The 22,446-nt window shown below is 38.7% G+C and overlaps 1 protein-coding gene across 1 annotated transcript in view; it reads right to left on the reverse strand.

The window, feature by feature from the left end:
- LOC118006511 (maestro heat-like repeat-containing protein family member 2B) overlaps positions 1-22,446 on the reverse strand; it is a 63,457-nt gene that overhangs the window by 38,518 nt on the left and 2,493 nt on the right. The window contains exons 3-18 of the mRNA XM_034999194.1: positions 21,689-21,799; positions 20,224-20,383; positions 19,432-19,530; positions 16,594-16,748; positions 14,206-14,346; positions 13,733-13,825; positions 13,572-13,641; positions 11,762-11,875; positions 10,373-10,446; positions 7,867-7,989; positions 7,054-7,167; positions 5,421-5,577; positions 5,234-5,274; positions 4,456-4,597; positions 3,797-3,840; positions 1,646-1,753 (exon numbers count right to left, since the gene is read on the reverse strand). Of these exons, the coding sequence (XP_034855085.1) occupies positions 1,646-1,753; positions 3,797-3,840; positions 4,456-4,597; positions 5,234-5,274; positions 5,421-5,577; positions 7,054-7,167; positions 7,867-7,989; positions 10,373-10,446; positions 11,762-11,875; positions 13,572-13,641; positions 13,733-13,825; positions 14,206-14,346; positions 16,594-16,748; positions 19,432-19,530; positions 20,224-20,383; positions 21,689-21,799 (1,746 nt within the window). The remainder of the gene's footprint in view (positions 1-1,645; positions 1,754-3,796; positions 3,841-4,455; positions 4,598-5,233; positions 5,275-5,420; positions 5,578-7,053; positions 7,168-7,866; positions 7,990-10,372; positions 10,447-11,761; positions 11,876-13,571; positions 13,642-13,732; positions 13,826-14,205; positions 14,347-16,593; positions 16,749-19,431; positions 19,531-20,223; positions 20,384-21,688; positions 21,800-22,446) is intronic.

The following is a 22,446-nucleotide window of genomic DNA, read 5'->3' on the forward strand; positions in this document are numbered from 1 at the left end:
GCATTCCTCCTTTGAGACTTGGCAAGGAATCTTAGAAATCAGGAACCCCGAACTGGGAAAAAATGTGGCCAATTGCAAAAACAGCCAGAAACTTTCTATCTCACCTCTATCCATGCCTCCTTACTGTGAGAGTTTGCAGCCCCTTCTTTTACTATAGTCTATTTTGCCACTCCTCAAATCTGGGCTAGCCTGGTGACTTGCTTTGGCCCACTTGGGAATGTGGCAGAAGTAATAGTGTGCCTCTGCTGAACCTAGACCTCAAGAGACCTTGTGTACTCCATTGCCACAACCATGAGAACAACCCTGGGCTGCCCTGCTGGAGGAGGAGAGACCACAAGGAACAGAAACAAGTTGTCCTAGTTGAGATTATGGCAGACCAGCAAATCCCAAGTATATGCCGGTGGGACTAGTTGAGCTCAAATGACTGCCCAGCTGAGTTCAGCCCACACTGTCAACCTGGAAAATTGTAAATGAAGCAGGTAGCTATTATTTTAAGCCACTAGGGGTAGTTTGCTATGCAGCTAAAACTAATTGGAACACTCTTACTTTCCTGTTGTTAAGTATAATGGCTGAAAGCCATTTAAGCAGCTCATGGCTTGAGTTGCTCTGCCCATCCATATCACCATACCTTGGACTCATCTCGTGAATCTGGAAGCTGTTGGATGGATGGTATTACATGAGATGCACAAGTCTAGTTTGTATATGTGAAGATGAGGCATTGCTCACCAAATCCTCTTGAGGGTGTCTGCAGGCTTGATAGACCAATTTGGAGAACCAGAACTCTACCAAATTAGAGAATCAATCAGTGAGAGGAATTTTGAATATTGAATAGGAGAGTTGAAAGTTGATAAAAAAATAATTTGTTGGGACAGACACTTACTACTAGAACTGATGAGTTAGGAAACGTTTTTCCAGGAAAAAAATTAGAAATGTAACCATAATGATAACCTTGATCTACTTTTTATTGAGCACAAGTCTTGGGCCAGGCACATATTTCACTAGGGACTTTATATACTTTATCTTGTTGAACCCTTATATCACTACAATCCTCAGAGCTGGGTGTAATTTCCATTTTAGATGAATATACTGAGGCTTCAGAGAGGTTAAGTAATTTTCCTACACTTACATATGTAGTAAGTAGCAGAAGCTGGATTCAAACCCCGTTTAGAATGAATGGCTCCAATGCAGAGGGCTAGGTAGAAGCCATATGGGGATAAAGGAAGGAGAGAACTGGCTTTTGAGCATTCTTTTAGCTCTAAGTTTTTGTTAAATTGTAGCAGATTGTTTCTTGTAGCCAGCCTCACAAAACTGGCCCAGTGGAAACCAAGATATAAACTGACATCAAACCAGTGCCGTGACAGGGACTACTATTTGCCTTCATTATCTATTTTTCTTCCTTCTCTAAAACAGAACGCCTGAATTTCAGCCGGGTATATGTCCATCTCAAAAGCACTAAACTACTCAGTTTTCCTTGCAGACAGGTGCCGCCCTAGGAGTAATTTTTGGTCAAATGTGAGGTGAAGAGGAGGTAGCATTTTCCTAGCAATTTCTCCTTCTTTTTGGTGGTAGTACAGACAAATTGGAACTTGAGCAGCCATTTTAGGTCATAAGGTAGGATGTGAAGTCCCTTAGTTGAAAAACCAACCTTCTCAAGGGAGGTGTTGCTGTAACTGCCCATTTGCTCCTTGAAATCTCGACTCAGTTGAATGGTCCAGGCTATGTCATTGATCTTCCGTAGAGATTCTTTGAGCAACTGTTGCAGGAAGTGGAAGTTAGATATGAATACAACTGTTTAGTGTGCTTTCTTAGTACTTTTTTGTTACCTTATTTTTTTTAAGTATAAATATATAATATATAATAAATTGAGTTATTCCTTTTCCCATTTAAAAAAACTGGTTATTTTGGAACCTTTCCTCTTATTTTATTAAAGTTTATTTATTTATTTTTAGTAATCTCTACACCTAATGTGGGGCTCAAATTCACAACCCTGAGATCAAGAGTCACATTCTCCTCCAACTGAGCCAGCCAGTCTCCCTTCTCTTTGTTTATTTTAATAGCCACATGCTGTTATGTTCTGAATTCCCATTAAGAACAAGTTACCCTGAAGGTGGAAGTAACTCCATGTAAGTGCCTTCCTTTTTCCTCTTAAATAAAAATTGCCCAAAGTCTTAACATAGAAACTAATCCATTTTGAAACTTAAATTGAAGTTAACACTTTTCAAGTTTTAAACAGATTTGGAAAAACTTCATTTGTCAATGTTAGTTTGTTTTATTACATACTAAAAGAAAAAGAAAAGGACATTTTTTGAATAAAGAAATAAAATGTCTTGAAGAACCAATTAAATGTACAAGTACATTTTGCTAACTTCAACTCTAGTAGCTAAACATTCCTGGTTTCACCAATTGTTCTGAGCCAGGGCCTCAGTCAGCCATCTGAACTTACTTCCTTCTTCACTGAACAATACATAAAAAGGTGTTTTTGTCTTTTTGGAGGACAAAATCCATTGCAATTTCTAAAGTCAATTATTTCTCCTGCATTTTCCCTACTTTAAGCTTAGAAAAGGACGTTTAATGTCAAAGCCCATGGAGATTTCTAGGTATTCTCTTAATAAGAACTTGTTTGGTGAGTGGGCTCTTTGAAGAGAAGAAATTAAACAGTCTTGGAAGCCTGAGAGAAGGCAGCACATGCAAACAGTTTTGGGAGAAGGCTAAATGGAAGTATACTCAAGATTGGAAGAGGGAAAAGAACGTTCTCAAGGCTTCCCTCTGGAAAGAGAACCTTCCTTCATTAACCTTCCTTAAAGAACCTTTAAGATGGTAGCAGGGGAAAATAAGGTAGGAATTTTGAGGAAGAGAAGGGGGAAGATAAAAGCAGCATGAATACAGGAGGAGAGGTGGGTGCTAGAATTAAAGACCAGGAAAGTACAGCAGTTGCTTTCAAATCTCATACTGGGTAAGAATCACTTGTGGGAGTCTTTAAAACATGCCAGTTCTCAGGCAGAATCTCTTAGAGATTCTGATTCTGGAAGGGGCAGGAATGGAACATGGAGGTGATGAGGACAGGTCACTAAAACTTGACATTTTTAAGAAGCCATAGTTAAATTCTATGTAAACGGCGTATGAACTGAGACCCTGCTAGGTTAAAAGCTCCCTTCCTATGGGCTCCTTGACCTCCTGTAGGCTCCTGAAATAAAAATCCTCTCTGTAGAGCCAATGTCAGGCTCCTACATGCCAATTTACCATTTTGGGGATTTGGGACCTTTGCAACTGGTTGCAAACTGGTTGCAAAGGTCCAAAAAGTTTATGGATGACTTTTTTTTTTTCTGGAATGGTATAATGTGGTATAATGTGGCCCTTTGGTTTTTACAAATCAGGAAAAAATACGGTGAGAAGCAGAAAGGTGAGGAAACAGAATTGTATTTAGAAGCACAGAAGTGGAAATGATGTCAATTTGTGTTTCTTTATTTAAATGGTAAAAGCATGCAATTACAAGGAAAGGAAAAAACTGGAAATTAGAGAAGATTTAAGAAAGACACAGAGAAAAATATTAGTAAATGAAATCTTCAATACTATCTTAAACTCTTAACCAAACTGAAGACTAAAGATTATTGTTCAAATTGTGGTGATGCAGAGACCGTAATTCTTGAGCGATCACTTCTAACATTCTAATCCATTTCCTAAGGAAAGGAAATGTTGTTTACTGCCCCTGGGAATCTGGATCTTTTTTGTTAAGATGGGTGACTCTAGCTGATTTTATCACCCCATCATCAATGATTAGTCTAGAAGCTACCCTTACCTGAAGTAGCATGGTTTCCCATAGCACGATGCTAGTATTCTTTCCTAGAAATAGAAATTAAAAATAGAAAATAGAAATAGAAAATAAATTCAGGACCCTGTTTCTCCCTTGCCAGGTCCCCCGTGGATTCTGGAGCCCCACTTCAAGCTTTACAGAGGATGATTATAATAGAAAATAGAAATAGAAGATAAATTCAGGACCCTGTTTCTCCCTTGCCAGGTCCCCAGTGGATGCTGGAGCCCCACTTCAAGCTTTACAGAGGATGATTATTTCAGATGAAATTTACTATGTTGCCAACTTTAAGTCCTAGTCAGGCTGGCAAAAAGTCTTCAATCCATGATACAAATCTAGGCTTTTTGCTAAAAATAGTAGTGATTTTTTAGAATAATACCAAAAGGGAGTTTCTCTAAATATAAGAAAAAGACCAGAGCAAAAGTAAAAGTTTCTGCTAAGAATATTACCCACCAGATCCTCCTGTAATACAAGCATGTGGTAGAGAATTAGAACATAAGGAATCAAGGAAAAAATATAGTTGTCTACTTTGCACATCAAGTTCATTGTTTTAATTGCCTCAAATCAGCCTTAGGCAGAAAAGTGGTGTCTCATTTTCTTTATGTTCTTGCCTCCTTGGATAAAGACCCGATTCTACTCCCTTGTACCTTCCAGAGGCTGCAGGAGCTCAGGAAAGCGTGTTTTCCACAGGTCTACCAGTTTGGGGTGAATTATCTCAGGCAGCATCTTCAAAAGTCCTATTGCACCAGCCCCACATAATTTCCCTAAACTGGCAAGCATAGATATTACCTGAAAAATGGAAGATAAAAAGTTAATCAACTGCAGGGGTACTTAAAAGCCCCACCTGCCTTTTCCTTTTATCACTGTCCTGGATGCCCTTGATTCCTACATTAGATCATCTTTCAACCAATCATCAGTCTATTTCTTACTTATTTTAGAGCAAAGCTAATACTTAGACAATCCTCCCCAATTTTCATCTGGGGATAAAGGGGAAAACATATATAGAAACCATCAATCAAAAATAAATGGAAGGTACCAACACTTAGATATATTTATTAATTAAATAAGGGCATGTGGAAATGGTATGATACATATGGGGGAAAAATGATGCATATGCGGGAAAAGAGGAAAGAAGGAAATCTAAATAATAGATGTGGAATTTATTTGAATGGTACTTGGGGGTCGAGTTCAGTCTATTCTTATTTTAAAAATAATAAATTAAGTTTAACGAGCATTTCAGAGCGAGAAGATAATCTTGCCAGTAATCTTAATGAGTATCATTAGTGGAGCAGAACATTTATTATGCCATTTTAGTGTTTCTTTTGGTTTGGAGTTGCTGTGTAATTTTTATTAACATTTATTTAGAACTGAATGATCTATATTGACCTAAATTTATCCCACATTAGTTATTCATAACTCACTCACCAGAAGTCTGGCCAATAGCTGCTGTGGCGAAGGAAGTTTCACTGGAAAGAGAAAGTGATTTTCATTATTGCTGTGGGGGCTAGAGAAATTCAGATTGGGGTTGGGTATGTAATCAAAGCACTGTAGCCTTTCTGGAAATGAGCCTCTCATAAGAGAAGTGTTTTGCTTTGTTTTTGAATGCACGCACCAGCTCCAGTAGAGACGACAAGTGCTGTTGACTCCTTGGTATCATTCTTCTTCCTCTCCTCCGCCATAAGCAAACGTCTGATGATATTAAACAGGTAATCCAGAGTTCCTGTATATTCTGCAGGAACTACAAAAGTCAGGATTCTTGGCCATAGCACCTGGGGAAAACAAAGCAAGATGCAGGGATTTTGGATTCGTCCATGATTTCTCCTTGGTTCTCACTGTGGGTTTCCCTCTGATTTAGAGCATGTTATTTTTTTTCTCTTCAGGCCAAATAAAAATGAAACTATGAAATAAAATCTCTGCACTACACGTTCATTTTCAGGTGCCAGTTGTGGTGCTACTCAGGGTGTCTGCGTGGGTTTGCTGCTGGAATTTGGCGCAGGACAGTTCTTCCTTGTGAAGAAGTGTTCTAGGCAGTGCGGGAGGTCTAGCATCCCTGGGCTCCACTCACCAAGTGCTACCAAGCCCTTTGTCAGTGTGACAAGACAAAGTAAGTCATATATGTCCCCAAACCCCAAGACTGGAGAGAGAATGATTGGGAATGGATAGGGAATGGGCTGCTCCAGGTGTTGACCTTCTTGCTCTGGAGTTCTGGCACACTTGGTTTCTTTAGTCAGTCTGTTTCATATTCTCTGGAAAACTCCCTTGTCCTAATGGAAACCTAGGTTTCAACATGGACCCTTCCCTTTGTCTTGCCCTCCAGATTTAATCACCAAGCCCTGTCCTTTTTTTCATTATAAGGTCTTCCATGCCCCTCCATATTTCCTTCCTACTCTCCCTGACCCTGCTCCAGTACCTGTGAGTTACATCTGATCTCATGCTCACTCTCTTTGCTCTTAGTCTACCCCTATGTAAATCCACTGATCTCTTACAGTTATTGTTTTAAATATTTAGCACTTGCTTAACATTTTGAATGGCTCATCAATCACAAGGTAGGAATTTGGCGTTTCAGGCCCACTGGAGTCTGGCCCTAGACTTCTTTTCATCATCTATTTTTACATTGAAATGTTCCAACTTTAGGATGTATCAGAAATATTGGGATTTGTTTGCATACAGATTCATGGGCCCTATGCCCCGAATGCTGGTTCAGTAGATGTGGGATGTGGCCTGGAGATCTGTGTTTTAAATAAATATCCTAGATAATCCAAGGACTGCTCCTTAAAATGCCATTCTAGATAAAGCCTCTGATCCACTTAAATTGGTCTATTGATTGTCTCTTGTCTGTGTCATGCATTTCTGGCCAGTTAATCCTTTCTCAGGTTATTTTGCTTAAGGAAAATACAGATTACAAGGCTCCTCCCATTAAGGTACAGATTATTTTTAAGCCTCAGGTGTGGCCTGAGACTGTACTTTCAACACCTTTCTAGATGAATGAGGAAAGTTTAGCATTCACTGAATTAGAATCTCCACTCACCACTTAATATATGTCTAGGTATGCTAAGGGAAGAAGAGACGTTTTTGAGGAACTACTCTGTGCTGGGCACTGAGCATTGCAATGTACTTCCTCTAATCAGAGCATCAAAATGCTGATGATGACACATGAAGGGCAAATTCATGTCTTTACTCCTAAATGGACAGAGCTTTAGAGGGATGATCAAAGTAACTGTCAGTGGTGATAAAAGACCCCTTACCTGGGGCATTCCAATGACCAGTGGGTCTAGAGTTTTTAAGACCTCGAGGCTTATTTCCAGGACAGATTTCTCTCCCCTTTCAATCTCATGGGAGTTAGGTTTCATCGGTTTTTCCTTCAAGAAAGATGAAACAGGTGACCTGTTAATAATCCTTCCTGTTGGTCCCCTCTGACTTTACTTGGATGTGTTCTCAGACTCTGGGGTGCAGGATGCAGTCACTCAACTTAAGGGGCTCATGGAACCCAGCAATTTTGTTCTCCAGTACTTAAGTTCTGTTTTAACGTGCTCCTTGGAGGAATTGGTTAGAAAAACACTGCTGGATAAAGCAGAAAAGCCAAAATTGTGAAGGTTCTTGAACTACAGATATTCCCTCTCTCCCTCAGGCCTTTGCTATTGTCTCGGGGGCAAGATTTTCAAAGACACTGCCTCTTAGCGGAGGGGACTGTAATTTCAGCTGTCATGGACTTGGTAAGATCCAGATCTTACGCACATACTTTTTAGGAAGTTAACCCCCATTTGGCAAATATGGATGTCTTTTGTTTCCTCTGAAGTAATCCACTTTCTCCACCCCTGTCTCAAGCCTTTGAGGACAGGTTGCCTCCTCAGGGAAAACCATGATTTCACCTACCTTGAATTTATCATAAGTTGTAAGTGATACCCGTAAAAGAGAACTGAGAACGCTAGAGGCTGGAAAATTTATCAATAAAAGTGATAAGACTGAAATATAACTTCTAAATCAGTCACTGAATTGAGCCCTAGTTGAGTTAACTGCCCTTGTTACAGTGTAGCTTTCAAAACTGCACCTCTTCATACCAGGTTCTTGTTGGACATGGCAAACTGGGAGAAGATATAATCGATCAGTGGCCATCCATCCCGGGCTTCAATGAAGCATTTCTCACACATGGTTTGAATGAGGAGGAGAGTGGAATTCCTCACCTAGAATCAGAAAAATGCATTTGCAGCATTTTACTACGTTGGGCAGAACATTAATTTAGCTTCGTGTACTCTTTAACCTTCATGGATCGTTTAATGGGAACCTTTCCAAAAAGGAGTATCAATTGAATGATGCGACTATAAATAGATGGAGCAGGAAGCCAGCTATAGCTTATGATTTAAGGCTTACAGGAAAGGCTCTCTTTAACCAAAATCTTTCTCCTTTGCTCCCAAGACATACCCTCTATTACCGTAGTTTATGAAATGTTGGTATTGTGGGCTAAAACACCACCTTGCTTTTAAAATCCTCAATGAAAGCACGATGAACTACAGATCTACAATCCTTTATCTACAATTTCAAAAGCTAAAAAACTCTGGACACTGGAATTTTGTTTCTTGAGTTTGGTGCTAACTCATTTGGTGGCAAAACACAACTCAACTGTTTTAAAACTGTAGTCTTTACTTATTCTATATAGTGTGGATCTGCATATATTTTCTTGCAGAGATATTAATGAGTTTGATTGTGGCTACTGTCACAGTAATGTTTTTCTAAAATCAGGAAGGTTGGGGCGCCTGGGTGGCTCAGTCGTTAAGCGTCTGCCTTCAGCTCAGGTCACGATCCCGGGGTCCTGGGATCGAGCCCCGCATCGGGTTCCCTGCTCCGCGGGAAGCCTGCTTCTCCCTCTCCCACTCCCCCTGCTTGTGTTCCCTCTCTAGCTAGGTCTCTCTCTGTCAAATAAATAAATAAAATCCAAAAAAATAAAATAAAATCAGGAAGGTTGTGAATTCTGAAATATACCTGGCCCCAGGGATTAGAACAAGGGATTATGAACCTGTATTATAATTTTTAAATAATTAGGTTTGCGTATTGAATTGCTTCCCTGGAGGATAGAAAGCTCAGATCTAATTCTTTACTGAATGGGTCTTTTAATTGAGAGTTGGGAAAAAAGAGTAATTTTGAATAGGGAGGCAGGGCCACAAGGTAGCAATTAGCAATTAGCATAAATGCACCTGTAGTCTACCAAAATGAGGAGGAGAAAAAGTTATAAATTCTCTATTTTTGCCTGGGGAGCTGGACTTCCTTAAAGTTTCTGTCCCCTTTATTCTACCCTAAACTCTTTTAGTCATACTTTGATTGGCTTGGCCACTTACTTTATCTATAATCACACCATTGTTTTTTAATTTTTTAAAATTTATGTTTTAGTTATTTATTTTTGTTTCAATTTTTAATTTAAATTCTAGTTAGTTAACATATAATGTAATATTAGTTTCAGGAGTAGAATTTAGTGATTCATCACTTACATATAATGCCCAGTGCTCATCACAAGTTTCCTCCTTAATGCCCATCACCCATTTAACCCATCCCCCACCCACCACCCCTCCAGCAACCCTTCGTTTGTTCCTATCATTAAGAGTCTGTTTTATGGTTTGCCTCTCTCTCTTTTTTTCTTTCCCCTGTGTTCACCTGTTTTGTTTCTCAAATTCTACATATGAGTGAAATCATATGGTATTTGTCTTTCTCTGATGGATTTATTCCACTTAGCATAATTATTGTTATTTATTGCATAGCTTTTGTTATAGTCACTGCAGATGAAAGTCTACTAGGGGAATTTTCTTCTTTCCATTAGTTTCTGTATAAGGCTTTGATCCGAACAAAATGTAGTTTTAATAAAAAAATATAGTAATTTCTATTTTTTAATTTGTTCCAGTACAAGTTATATATCTTATCTAATATGGAATACTTTATTTTTTAATTTTTTTAAAAGATTTTATTTATTTATTTGAGAGAGAGAGAATGAGAGAGAGCACATGAGAGGGGGGAGGGTCAGAGGGAGAAGCAGACTCCTTGCTGAGCAGGGAGCCTGATGCGGGACTCGATTCAGGGACTCCAGGATCATGACCTGAGCCGAAGGCAGTCGCTTAACCAACTGAGCCACCCAGGCGCCCAATATGGAATACTTTAATCAAATAATCAGGAAATATTGTGCAATCTACTACGTGTAAAACTTGCTCTAGATGTTCCCTAGTTGGAAAATAGGATATCTAAGCTAAAACACAACAACAACAACAAACAGACTTAGGGGTTATTATTTTTTGGAGGAAGATACATTATTTTTATAATTAACAATTTTTAAACCATTTGAAGAGCATAGCACTGTGATGCTCTGGGCAAAAATCTTTTTTTTTCCTACTTAGAAGCCCTTGAACTGAATGTACTTTTGATATAGTTTATCTTTTGGGGAGAGATGGAATTGTATTAAAATTGGAATTTATCACTGAGCTCTTTATAAAGCAATCTTAAAGTAGATTCTTAAAGAATCAAAACCATTTCATTAATTCCTAAAACTACCATCAACAAAATTAAAGTCCCCATTATTTCTCTTACTTTTATATTGAGGTCACCCATGACGACTTTGACTGTTTTTTCAATTGAAGTGATGTGATCTCGCAACTTGGGCTCTGAAAGACAGGGAGAGAAATGAAGAGATCAGATTCAGTAGGAGTATAGTCTGTTCTAGGATTGATGAAAACCCATTAGAGTTATGGCACATAATTTCAAAGTCTTTTGTCCATAACATTTCAGGCTATTCAATTTCCTCTTATCTTCTTCTCCATTTTTTAAAATATTTTATTTATTTATTTGAGAGTGAGAGAGTGAATGAGAGAGAGAGAAAGCACGAGTGGCGGGGGAGGGGAGAAGCAGACTCTCCGCTGAGCAGGGAGCCCAACACGGGCTTCATCTCAGAACCCTGGGATCATGACCTGAGCCGACGGCAGACCCTTAACCCCCTGAGGCACCCCTCTTCTTTTTCAATTTATGAGAGATGTTTATTGCTCTCTTTGCTCCATATTATATTTGATTTCACCTTGTTTAAAATGTTAGGTTCCAAAGTGGACTCAACACATCACGCCCAATGGATTAGCTTTAAATTCTGTGAGACTACTTCATATTTCTTGCCTTCTGATTCTTCAGTAAATCTCAGGGCTAACTGAATTTTTTGAAATATTATAATATAGGATAAAAATGAATTCTCATATTTTATTGAATTCAAGATGTCATCAAATTTATGAGATAACAGTATTTTATATTGTATCAAAAAACCTTATAGTGGCTGATTATAATTAAAGATGCTATCAATTATGAGATAAATTCCAATATCATGAAAATATGTGCTTCTTGGAATTAATGAAATATGATATTCCATTAAATTCTGCTCTTTTCTAAATGTACTAATCTTTAGAATATTGTGCATTCCTCCCACCTACCCCCTATTTATTGGGGTACTTAGCCAGCTTACTAGATCTTCTAAATTTGATTTTCAAGTATTCTACTTCTTCTCAACTATGTATATCCATAAGTATCATGAAAGAAGAGAGGTAACTGAAAATGCCATTTAAAAGTAGTAGATTATAGGGGCACCTGGGTGCTCAGTCAGTTAAGCAGCTGCCTTCAGCTCAGGTCATGATCTCAGAGTCCTGAGATCGAGTTCTGCATTGGATTCCCTGCTCAGTGGGGAGTCTGCTTCTCCCTCTCCCTCTACCCCTCCTGCCTGCTCGTGCTTTCGCACCCTCTCTTTCTCTCTCTCTCTCTCAAATAAATAAATAAAATCTTTAAAAAAGTAGTAGATTGTAGATGACGAAGAAGACAGAGCTTTACTTGAATATGATCTTCTATAAACACCCCCAAAGACATAGAATAAAGTTAGAGAATGCACAGGCTTTAGTTTGCTTCTTGGCACAAAATAAACCACTTTGGCTTCATTCCTTTGCTTACCCTCAGCATTGATAGCCGATCTTAACAAAGTCAAGATTCCCATTCGAGTGGTTTCATTATCACTTCTCATTTGTTCATCAAAAAATTCCATCAGGTCTGCAGGGTTGGAATGGGCTGCAGGTTTAAGACATACTGGAGTCATAAGAACTCATTTTCACCTTAGGTAAAATACTTGTGAATGGGAAAAGCAGAATTCCATGAAGATTGTCAAAGTCACTCTTTGGTTGGTAACTAGATTTTATTACATCGATGTATCTTTAGTATCATGGAATTAAGCAGTTTGGTCACTAAGAGAGATTTATATACCGCATTTGTTCATACCTGTGAATATGACTTTATTTAGAAATTAGGTGTTTTTTTGTTTGTTTGTTTGTTTTTTACAGATGGAATTGAATTAAGGTAACATTATTAGGGTGGGCCCTAATTCAGTATGAGATGAGAAAAGGAGAGGAGATAAGGGGAGAATACCTTATGAACATGGAGGCAGAGATTGGAATGATGCTTCCCCAGCTGTGGAGCTAGAGAGCTACAAGAGTAAGTCAGGGAGCAAGGAAGAAAGAGAAAAGGTGATTGGAGTAAAGCGGTTTGGGTTTGAAATTATTAGAGATAGAGTGAAGTAGTTAATTAGGTCGGGCATAGAACAGAGGAAAGAATAGAAACAGAGGGACCAGTTAGTGGAGAACTAGAAATAATAGAAAGGTAATGCAGTGAAGTAGTAGAAATGACATATTTGGGAGAGGGTGGAGGTGGAGGTATGGGAGGTATGGGATTGCTCTTGTCCTTACTTTTCAGGGTCTATGTTGGAACATAATTTGTATACTGACTCTGAGAACTTGGTGCCTCCTCTACCACCTGCACCAGGTATTCTAACCAGACAATGGGTGGGACTGTGATGTGAGAGCAAGAAAGAAGGGGAAAGAGTGAAGGAGAGAGAGAGAGAAAAAAGGAATAGATATTAAGAAATGACCAGGGAGAAAAAAGCATGACTTTGGGTTTGACACAGTCTCAAATAATCTCAAATACCAAGAAAAAAAGCATTTCCTATCCCTAGGATTACCAACTCACCTTGGTGTGCCTAGAAATAAATCCATCCATATGTGGCCAATTAATTTTTGACAAAGGAGCCAAAAATATATAATAGGGAAAGGATAGTCTCTTCAATAAATGGTGTTGGGAAAATGGACAGCCACATGCAAAAGAATGAAACCAGATCCCTACCTTATACCATATACAAAAATCAAATCAAAATAAAGACATGAATGTAAGACCTGAAACCATAAAACTCCTGGAAGAAAACATAGGCAGTGAGCTCCTTGACATTGGTCTTGGCAATGATTTTGTTGGATCTGACAACAAGAGCAGAAGCAACAAAGGCAAAAATAAATAAGCGGTACTATATCAAACCAAAAATCTTCTGCTCAACAGAAAAAAAAACACAAAACCATTAACAAAATGAAAAAGCAACAGATGGAATGGGAAAAATATTTGCCAACCATATATCTGATAAGGGGGTTAATTCCCAAAATATATCAGAAATTTTCTGGTTTTAGAACTGAAAGTTCTACCCCTGCAAGTCCATTAGTTCCAGGCAAACCAGGATGATTGGTTGCCCTACCTGTTGCGCTTCTCTTGGGAATGGGAGGATAGGGAGAGGCACAGGATACCATGAGTTGAAGGTATAGTGTGTGTGTGTGTGTGTGTGTGTGTGTGTGTGAAATAACTAATATGATAGTTTGCACAGCCTTCATCACTGTTGTCATCATCACTGGGAGACATTTTTATTAAAAACCCTCTGGATGCTGGATCCTACCTAGAATGAGGAAACAGCTTGAAGCTTCAATTTCATTTTCCTTTACTGGAGGCTCTGGAACTCTGCACACCTGAATGAGCAAGAAGAATCAGGTGGGAGATGTAAAAAACAGAAAACCGGTGGAAATGAAACAATCAGATCTGACAGCAGGGTTTTCTTACCTGGTGGAGTAAATTGATAAAGATGGTTTTTCTCAAGCCCTTTGGAAGGGCCGTGTCATAAAGGACCACCGCGGTCAGTATTTGTTTTAGACTCTAGAATGGAAGTTCTCAAAGGTTAGTTGGAGGCTGCCCGTGAAGCAGCAGGCACAGGATGTGGAAGACAAATAATTATGTTTTTTGTGAGGAGAACAAATCCATAGCCTTCCTGCGGTTACCAGTTTTCTTTAGTGATTCTGGGCCCCCGGCCTTAGTCAGTGCCTCAGTAGTTTGAAAAGAAAATTCTTAACCCCTTTTTTGGAATTACATCCCCCAGCTGTGCCAACCTCTTCTCTACCTCATGTTTCTCAAAAAGTATTTAAGTTTAGATGCCCAAACCAGTATCTCAGTTCTTTAGGACCTCTGGAGACTTACTGTCTTCCAGGCTGGTTGCAGACAGAGTCTATGAATCGGTTCCTTGAGGGTGTGGCTCTTACCTGAGTGACGTGAAAATCAATCTCTTTGTCTTTATACTGGTTCAGGAGCCAGGGTACCTGGTCCAGGGCATAGTCACAGAGGTCTTCCCGATGGAGCAGCAGGCTCACTGTGGGGCCGTGTGCCTTAACAATGGCCAAAGTCTGCAGAGGCAGCCAACAAATACCACTTCTAATACTTCATTGTGCTTTTTGTGCAGTTCTCAGAATACCTGGAGCTTTAGACACCCCCAAACAACTTTCCGCACTGCTTCCAACCAAGAGAGAATTCTTTAAAAAATGTTTAGGTTAAGATCATTGCATGAGGCAGTTATACTTATGTTTGTGTTTTCAGCTCTATCTACATTTATATCTATACTGATACTCATTTCAGTATTTGCCCCTCTTCCTATTTCTTTAACCTTTCTCTACTAGTCGCTTTCTTTCAATATACTAATAAATTGAAAATTTCCCTCATATTAAAAAAAATTCTTCGATTCTATATCACTTTGACCCCAATTCTGTTTTTTTCCTTTCTCCAAAAAAAGTACATGGTGAATCACTAAATTCTCTTCATGAATTTAAATAAAAGCTTGAAATAAACAAAAAGCAAAGCTTTCTGAAAGAGAGGTCTACGTTTGCTATCTCCACTTCCCACCTCTCATTTACTCTTCAATCCACTCTGGCTTCTGTTGACATAAAAAATGAATAAGTATAAAATATAAATGTAAATAGGTTGATTGTAAAAATTTAGAAATCACAAAAGTTACAAAGAAGAAAACACAGTATTTGCATTGCTGACAGTATCTATAGATAATCACTGTTTGGTGTATTTTAATATTTTTTGAATTTATTTGACTTATTCTTTCCCATATTTCCTCTATATGTTTTAATTTTTAAAAAACTAGTGCCATTCTTTAATATATAGTTCTACGTTCTGCTTTTTCTACCTAATATTATGTGATGAATTTTTTTTTTCCTGTCAGCTAAGTTTTGTTGTCTACCAAACCATCTCAAAACTTAGTGGCTCAGAATAACAACCATTTATTTCACTCAACTGTGTGTCAGCTGGATGATTCTTCTAAGCAACTGGACATTTCCAAGCAATGGTGTCTTTCAAGATTATTCTCGGTTGAGCACTGTAACAATAGACTCCATAGATCTCCCTTTACTTCTTGAAAATTATTCTTTTCTTAGTTTCTAAGATCTCATTCTCCTTGCTTAGAACCCTTCCAAGGTTTCTTATTTCCTATTAAAAAAAGTCCAAACTCCTGTGTAGCATTCAAGGCTCTTAATTTGGCCAAGACCAAAACCTTTTCTGGTTTTATTTGTTTCTGCTTCTTTATATCTCCTTTCTCTTCTCCTCTTCCTTTTCTCCCACCAGACTCACTCAAGTGTGCATGTTATCTTGTCTCCAGCCTCTGCTTCAGCAGCTTTTATTGCATCTTTAGGGAATGCCTCTTGCTTGGGTGAATGTCTTTATAGGCTGCAAGCTCAGTTTCAATGTCACAGCCTTTCCATTACACACCACAGGAGTTAAGTGCTTCTCTCTCTCTGTTCCCTCATTACTGTGTGCACCTTCTTGTCACTTGTCTAACTCTTTCTGTGGGAAACTAGGAAAGTACTTGTACTGAATTGTGTTTTTCAGGTGCTTTGAAGAAAAGACTTCTACAGGATATTTTAAAAGTTCCATGTTTGCTAACGATTTAACTACCCCAGCATGTTAAAAAAAATAAATAAATGCTTTGGTAGCTTAAAGCATAGAAAAGAAACTGAACTAGAGAGGGCTAAGAGTTACATCTTTTATAATATAGAAATAAAAGACCTAAATAGGATGTAATTTAGCCCCCATTTAAGTATTATACCGATTAAGCAAGATAGGCATAGGATTCCATGTGCACACACTTTGTAATCTCTTCTGCACGAGGCATTATGATCTTTTGAAGCTCCATGCACATCCTTTAGATGTTATTTTATTTCACTGTCATCTTCATAAACATGGGAAACTTTTGTGGGCTGTTGTTTTTTCTAATCAGTGACTCAACCCAAATATGGGTTATAAGACACGAAATAACAAATTTCTGTATATTTTACTCATCTTCATTTAGTTATTGTTCTTTCCACACGCTGGAATGTCAGTTCCATGAGAGTGGGGATTTTGGTCTGTTCAATCCTTGCTGTCTTCCCAGCATGGGGAACAGTGTCTGGCATGTCATGGGGACTCAATAAATATTAGTTCAAGAATGAATAAATAGTGATTTGAAATAGGAAAAACAAAAGCATTGATAAACCTGATAAAACACAGTCATAGCTTTCCAAAACAACTGAGATTAATGATTACGTCAGAGAGTGGAGGAAGTTCAAGCCGCATGGAAGGAGAGCTAGCTTGGGCATGCTGAGGCCCCCACTCACTTGCATGGGCGAGGTAACGGGGGCCCACTTCTCCATTATATACCGGAACAGCATGAAGATCTTGTCAGATAGTCGGTTGGCATCCAATCTTGGATAGGGGAAGTCTCTCCAGTGGTTGACATACTTGTAAATGGCCTTGCTGAATTTCTCAAGGGCTGCATTTTAAAAACAACCACAGACTGAGAAAAATATAAAGATGGGAGGGACCATAAAATAATTTGAGACGAGTGTACCGATGATTAGCAAATGTGTGATAGTTTCTATAAAATGTTATGACGGTACCAAATAAACATATAAAAAGTATTCAGTCACGTTAGTGAAATGTAAATTAAAACCATAATGAGATAATACAACAAACCGTCTAGAACTGTTAAAATTTCAGACAATGTCAAACTTTGGTAAGACTAAGGTGCAGCTGGAGTTTTCATGTACTGCTGTGGGGAGCATGAATTGATACAAACACTTTAGAAAACTGATACTATTTACCAAAGTTGAATATGTGTTCTCTATGACCCAGAAATTCCACTCCTAAGTATGCAGCAGTTAGATACACAAATAGATAGGCACTAAAAAACTTGCACAAGAATGTTCATATTCACTTTCTTTTTGGGTCATAGCCTTAAACAGAAAACAGAAAATGCCTGTCAGCAGGTACAATGGACGAACTGTAGTATAGACATGTAATAGGATACAGAAGTGAACACGGACTGAGCTTCACACAACAACATGTATGAATCTCACAAATAGGTGAAACTAATCTATGGTGTTGGAAGTCAGGCTTGTGGTTATCCTTGGAAAGGATGGAGATGATAATGATTGGCCAGAAAGATGAGGTGGGATTCTGGGGTATTAGTAATGTCCCACTCCTTGACCTGGGTGGTGGTCAAATGAGAAAGTTCATTTTGTGACAACTCATCAACCTGTACACTTCTGATTTGTATGTTTTTCCATGGGTCTGTTTCAGTTCAACAAAATAAAAAAATGTTGGGCCTGCAAAAATATTTTGGACCACGAACCCATATATATTTGCATCAAATGCATTAAATAATATTATTTGTTCCTTCAGCCCTCATGTTTCACTAGATGATGAAGAAAATTCATAGTTTACTCCTCAATGATACTTCACATGTAAAGAATACTCTGGAAAGATCCCGAGTATCTTAGTGCTGGCCATGTATTGGCTCATTCACATTCCCTTTAGGCTGATAATCTCCTGCTATACTTTGTCATAATCTTGTGTGTGTGTGTTTGTCTTGCACTGGCCGAAAGCAACATGAGGGAAAGGATGTCTTATCTATTGATGGTATCTGAAGCAATGAGCACAATGTCTGCTTATTGGCTGATTGATTCAATGAATAACTAGATGGACAGATGGACGACTATGTAATTTTATACTGTTCTTTAGTGGCAGTCAGGCAAAAGTTGCTTTAGGACCAAAGGGCACTAGATAACTTTATAACACAAAGACAGAGAATCCCTTATTCAATGCCATGATGATTTCTAATTTTATTTCCTTTCCCCTGTTGGGTTGTTGATATTGCAGGTAGAAATGCTATTATAAGCACCAAAGTTTATTTGCAAGAACACAGTGTTAGCTGTGATAGTAAGTGGGGAAAATAAAAAGTATTGAAAAGTGGGCTGATCTAGTATAATTGCTCAAGTTCCTGAGCCAGACTCTCATAGTTCAAATCTTGGCTCTGCCACACACTAGCTATATGACTGCAGGCAAGCTGTTAACTTTCTAGGCCTCCATTTTCTCATCTGTAAAACGAAGGAAAAATGTTACTTACCAAATGGGGTTGCTGTGAGGTTAAAGGAAATGATAATCTTAAAATGCCCAAGGCAGTATTCAGGCACACAGTAAATTCTCAGTATATACCAGATACAGATATTGCTTCCATTGAGGACAGAAAAGAGAAAGTGACCAAAACAGAACAGAAAAGACTTGGTTGAGAGGTAAAGATGACATTCCTGACAGCATGGGCTTTTAAATATTACAAAATAGTAGTGTTGGGGGGTGTTGGGGTGGGGGAGAGGGATCCTAGCAATCACTTTATTTAATGTGTTTAGAGGTGAAAATGAGATGGAGAGAGGGCAGAATCACCTGATGGTTCAGTGGATGATCACGGAGAAGAGTCGAGGTCTCCAGACTCATCCAAGAAGCCTCTCACTGTGCTGTATATGCTGTTTCCTGGAAATTCCAGGGTATTTTCTTCTCTGTAGACTCTTGATTACTCTAGATATATTTCGGTTTGGGGGTAGAGGGAATTTGTGACCCATAGTTTGTTTACCTATTTTCCTTAATTTTATGATTGCTTGTACTTTGATTAGATTGATTACTTATCATTATTACAATATTGCATTATGAAGCGATGCCAACATTTAGCCTACTGCTAAGAGCTGGTGAGCTCCCAGAACCACTGTGGGGGAAGTGTGATCCAACTAAAGAAGGAGGCTCATAGACATGGAGGCTATTTAGGGTAATGGAAAGTGTATAGACCACAGTCACATAGACTTGAACACCACCTCTCCATTTCATTGACTGTCACCACTTTAAGGAAATTGCTTAATTTCCATGACCCTCAGTTTCTTATCTGTAAAATGGGGGGAGGGAGGTAATAGTACTTACCTTGCTTTGAGGATTGAGACAGAGAGAATTATAATTGCTTTGAGGACTGAGAGAGATCAGTCCCTGCAGAGAAACTTCCATGTGGTAGGCACTCAATAAATGGTAGTTATTATTATTAGAAAGAACAGAACTAGAGTAAAAGGAAAAATAAAACATTTGCACAATTCATAGTCTGGTCTTAACAAAGAGGAAACCATAGGGATACCCACCAACACAGAAAACTCTCTTCATCCTCTCCTCTTCGGCCAGCCTGAGCATGGTTTGCATGGTTAGCAGGGTCATCATCATGAAGGGAATACTCTGGGACACTGCCAAGAGGGGCACAAGAGAAGAAAAGCATTATCCTCACACTGGGGAGTTCTGCTCTTCTCTGCATCAGCAAGAAGCATGTCAAGGCTGTGTCGGGGAGACAGATGAGGTGCAGCAGGAAGATACTCTCCTCTACCCCTCTTTTGCCATAATGCCCAGCTGTAGTTTGAGAATCAAGGAGTGGTTGGTTTCAAATAAGGTGATAGCTGCAAAGTCACCCATACCTGTTGTTTGTAGCAATGGCCTATTTGGATAATTGTTTGATTAATGTCCATCTCTCTCACCAGAACTTGGCTGCATCCCCAGGGCTTAGCCCAGGTAATAGATGCTCAATAAAAATCAATCAATCAATAAATATCTGTTAAATAAAGTGTAGAAAAACAATCATAACAAACTCTTACTTCATGTAAGTGTTCAGTCGTTTGCAGAACATGCCTTGTGGAAAAAGGGCTTTTGCAAACACAAAGCCAGATGGAAGGGACAGTGAGGGTGGGAGAGTCCAGCCAAATCCAGAGCAGCATGGACTAATGCCCATCTACGCTCAGAAAGGACTGCCTAAATCCCACTATCGATACTCTTTAGTAGGGCGGAAGGGAAGTATGGTCTCCTTTCTGCTGTCTGCACCATCTGGTTTTAGACGGTGAGTCAGGGTGGATGTTTCCCAGGCAAATGTGGAGATGCTCTCTCCATACCGTAGCTGGCTGCCAGTTCAGCCAGAGCAAGCACGACGAATTCATCTGGTAGTTCCAGGATCCTGAAGTTACTTTGTACTTCATACATCACAGAGTTGAAATCATGTGCAGCAAGAGACACCAAAACCTCACCAGCCAGCATCCTGGTTTCTCTGAGGATCTGAGGAAGAAACAACAATAACAATTAGAGGAAGAACAGGGGGAGTTTTCAGAGAGGTAATGGTCTAGATAATATTCTAAGTTCCCCTGGCTTTGGAATAGAGAGAGACCAAGCTGTTACAAGCCCAGGGGGGAAAAGCCTCTAGAGTGGGGGTCAGTAGCTGCTAAGCAGAGGTAACTTTAATGAACTGTAAAACCAGGTTTTAATAAGGTTCTTGTAAACTTGAGGTTAATACACATTTTCTTGCTAATTGATTAAGCACTATGAACAGAGGATCTATGTTTTATGTGTAAGTGATGAATCACTGTAGTTGAAAGACTGAAGAGAATGGTGAAAGGGAAATGGGACCAGGAGTCTAGACTTTTGGGTTTTAATATTGTCCTGATCTAGTTATCTTTGATACTGGAGGTACTTGGAGGGACTTCTGCTTTTGGTCATGCTGAACTAGGTAAATTTGATCAACTCTCCTGCTGAGGAAAATAAAAAGACCTGGACAAGGTATTAGAAAATATACTCAGAAAAACATCACAATATAGGGTGGAATGAATTACTAAGTTGAGACCTGGAAAAGATTGGGAATCCAGAGAGGTAAGTCCTATATTTGAGGCTACTTTACAGTATTTTGGGAGAATAGACAGAATTTAGGACCAACAAATGGTGACACTCTGGTCGTCTGACTTCTTATCTTTTGGCCTAAGACTCCAAAAGGCTGCATTTAAATGAAAGGTGCACTTGGCCCTCCATGGACTGTAGTCCAACTTGGAATCACAGAAGTGCCCCCACCCCCCCAGATCTCAAGTCCTGAAATTAATCATAGATTGTTAGTACCCTTGGCAGGTAAAAATCCTTTCTGGAAGAAAACACCTTAAAACTCAAATTATTTCTACAAATAATTTTTTCAGATACAGTGCCTAGCATAGGTAGCTAAGTAGGCACATGAAGAGATAATAATTCATATGGAAAGCAAGAAAACTGGGTTCTAGTTACTTGTTCTGTCAATAGATAGCTGTGTTATTTTCAAAAAAATCTCTTCAAGCATCAACATGTTCATCTAAAAGTGGAATGGATAATATTATCTCTAAAGTCTTTTTTTTTTTTTAGCTTTGCCTCAGTTTCCTTATCTGTGAAGGGATAAATAATTGGTACTGTAATAATATCCAAGTTATCATGAAGGAACAAATGAAAGTGATTTGCAATTCAGGCAGCAATGTAGGAAAAGCTTAAAAATGTCTACATAGTTGCATTTGGGTCACTTAAAGACCAGTTACAACCCTGACATTGATTATCATTAAGAATCAAACTTACATTGTTGTCTCTCATGTCCTTAGAGGCATAATAAATCAACCGTTGGACGATTGCATCATCCAAGATGTCACTATTCTGAATAACAGAAGTGAGATGACTATAAAAGTCTTCCTGTGAACATACAAGTTTATACGCAGAATTTGAGTTGCAAAACTAAGGAATCAAAGTGCAAATAAATAACACCTTCAAATTGAGCAATGTATTTCTACCTCACAATGGATTTTATACATCTTTTTTAAAATTTTAAATTCAATCAGCCGGCTTATATAACATGATTAGTTTCATCTGTAGTGTTCAATAATTTATCAGTTTCATATTATAACACCCAGTGCTCATCACATCAGATGCCATCCTTATTGGGGGATTTTATATATCTTAATTGGGGCTTCCTGAACATAATATGCAAACTTAGGAGACAAAAGCTTATATATAAAGCAAAGTTCTTTCTGAAAACTATTTTAACCTGACTACATTACTATGACAAAATCTAATTGAAGGTGGAGGCAGGCTACCTAACATATCAAAGTCTTGAAAGACACTGGAGTAGGGCACTCAGGGGAATGGAAATGCTCATTACCCAAACCATTGCTCCTACCACCAAGAAGTGACTATGGTATTAAGAAACTCACTGTGATTCCCAAAGAGGCTGATAAGCTGCAAAACTGGATCCTAAGGGAGATTTATAAGTCCTTAGCTTTATTCATGCCTTATAGAAAGAAAGTTCTGAATTCTTTTGGACAGAGCTGCAGCCTCGGAAT

Source organism: Mirounga leonina, unplaced genomic scaffold, assembly GCF_011800145.1.
Source record: "Mirounga leonina isolate KUSES-001 unplaced genomic scaffold, KU_Mleo_1.0 Mir_97, whole genome shotgun sequence".
NCBI classification, from domain to species: domain Eukaryota; kingdom Metazoa; phylum Chordata; class Mammalia; order Carnivora; family Phocidae; genus Mirounga; species Mirounga leonina.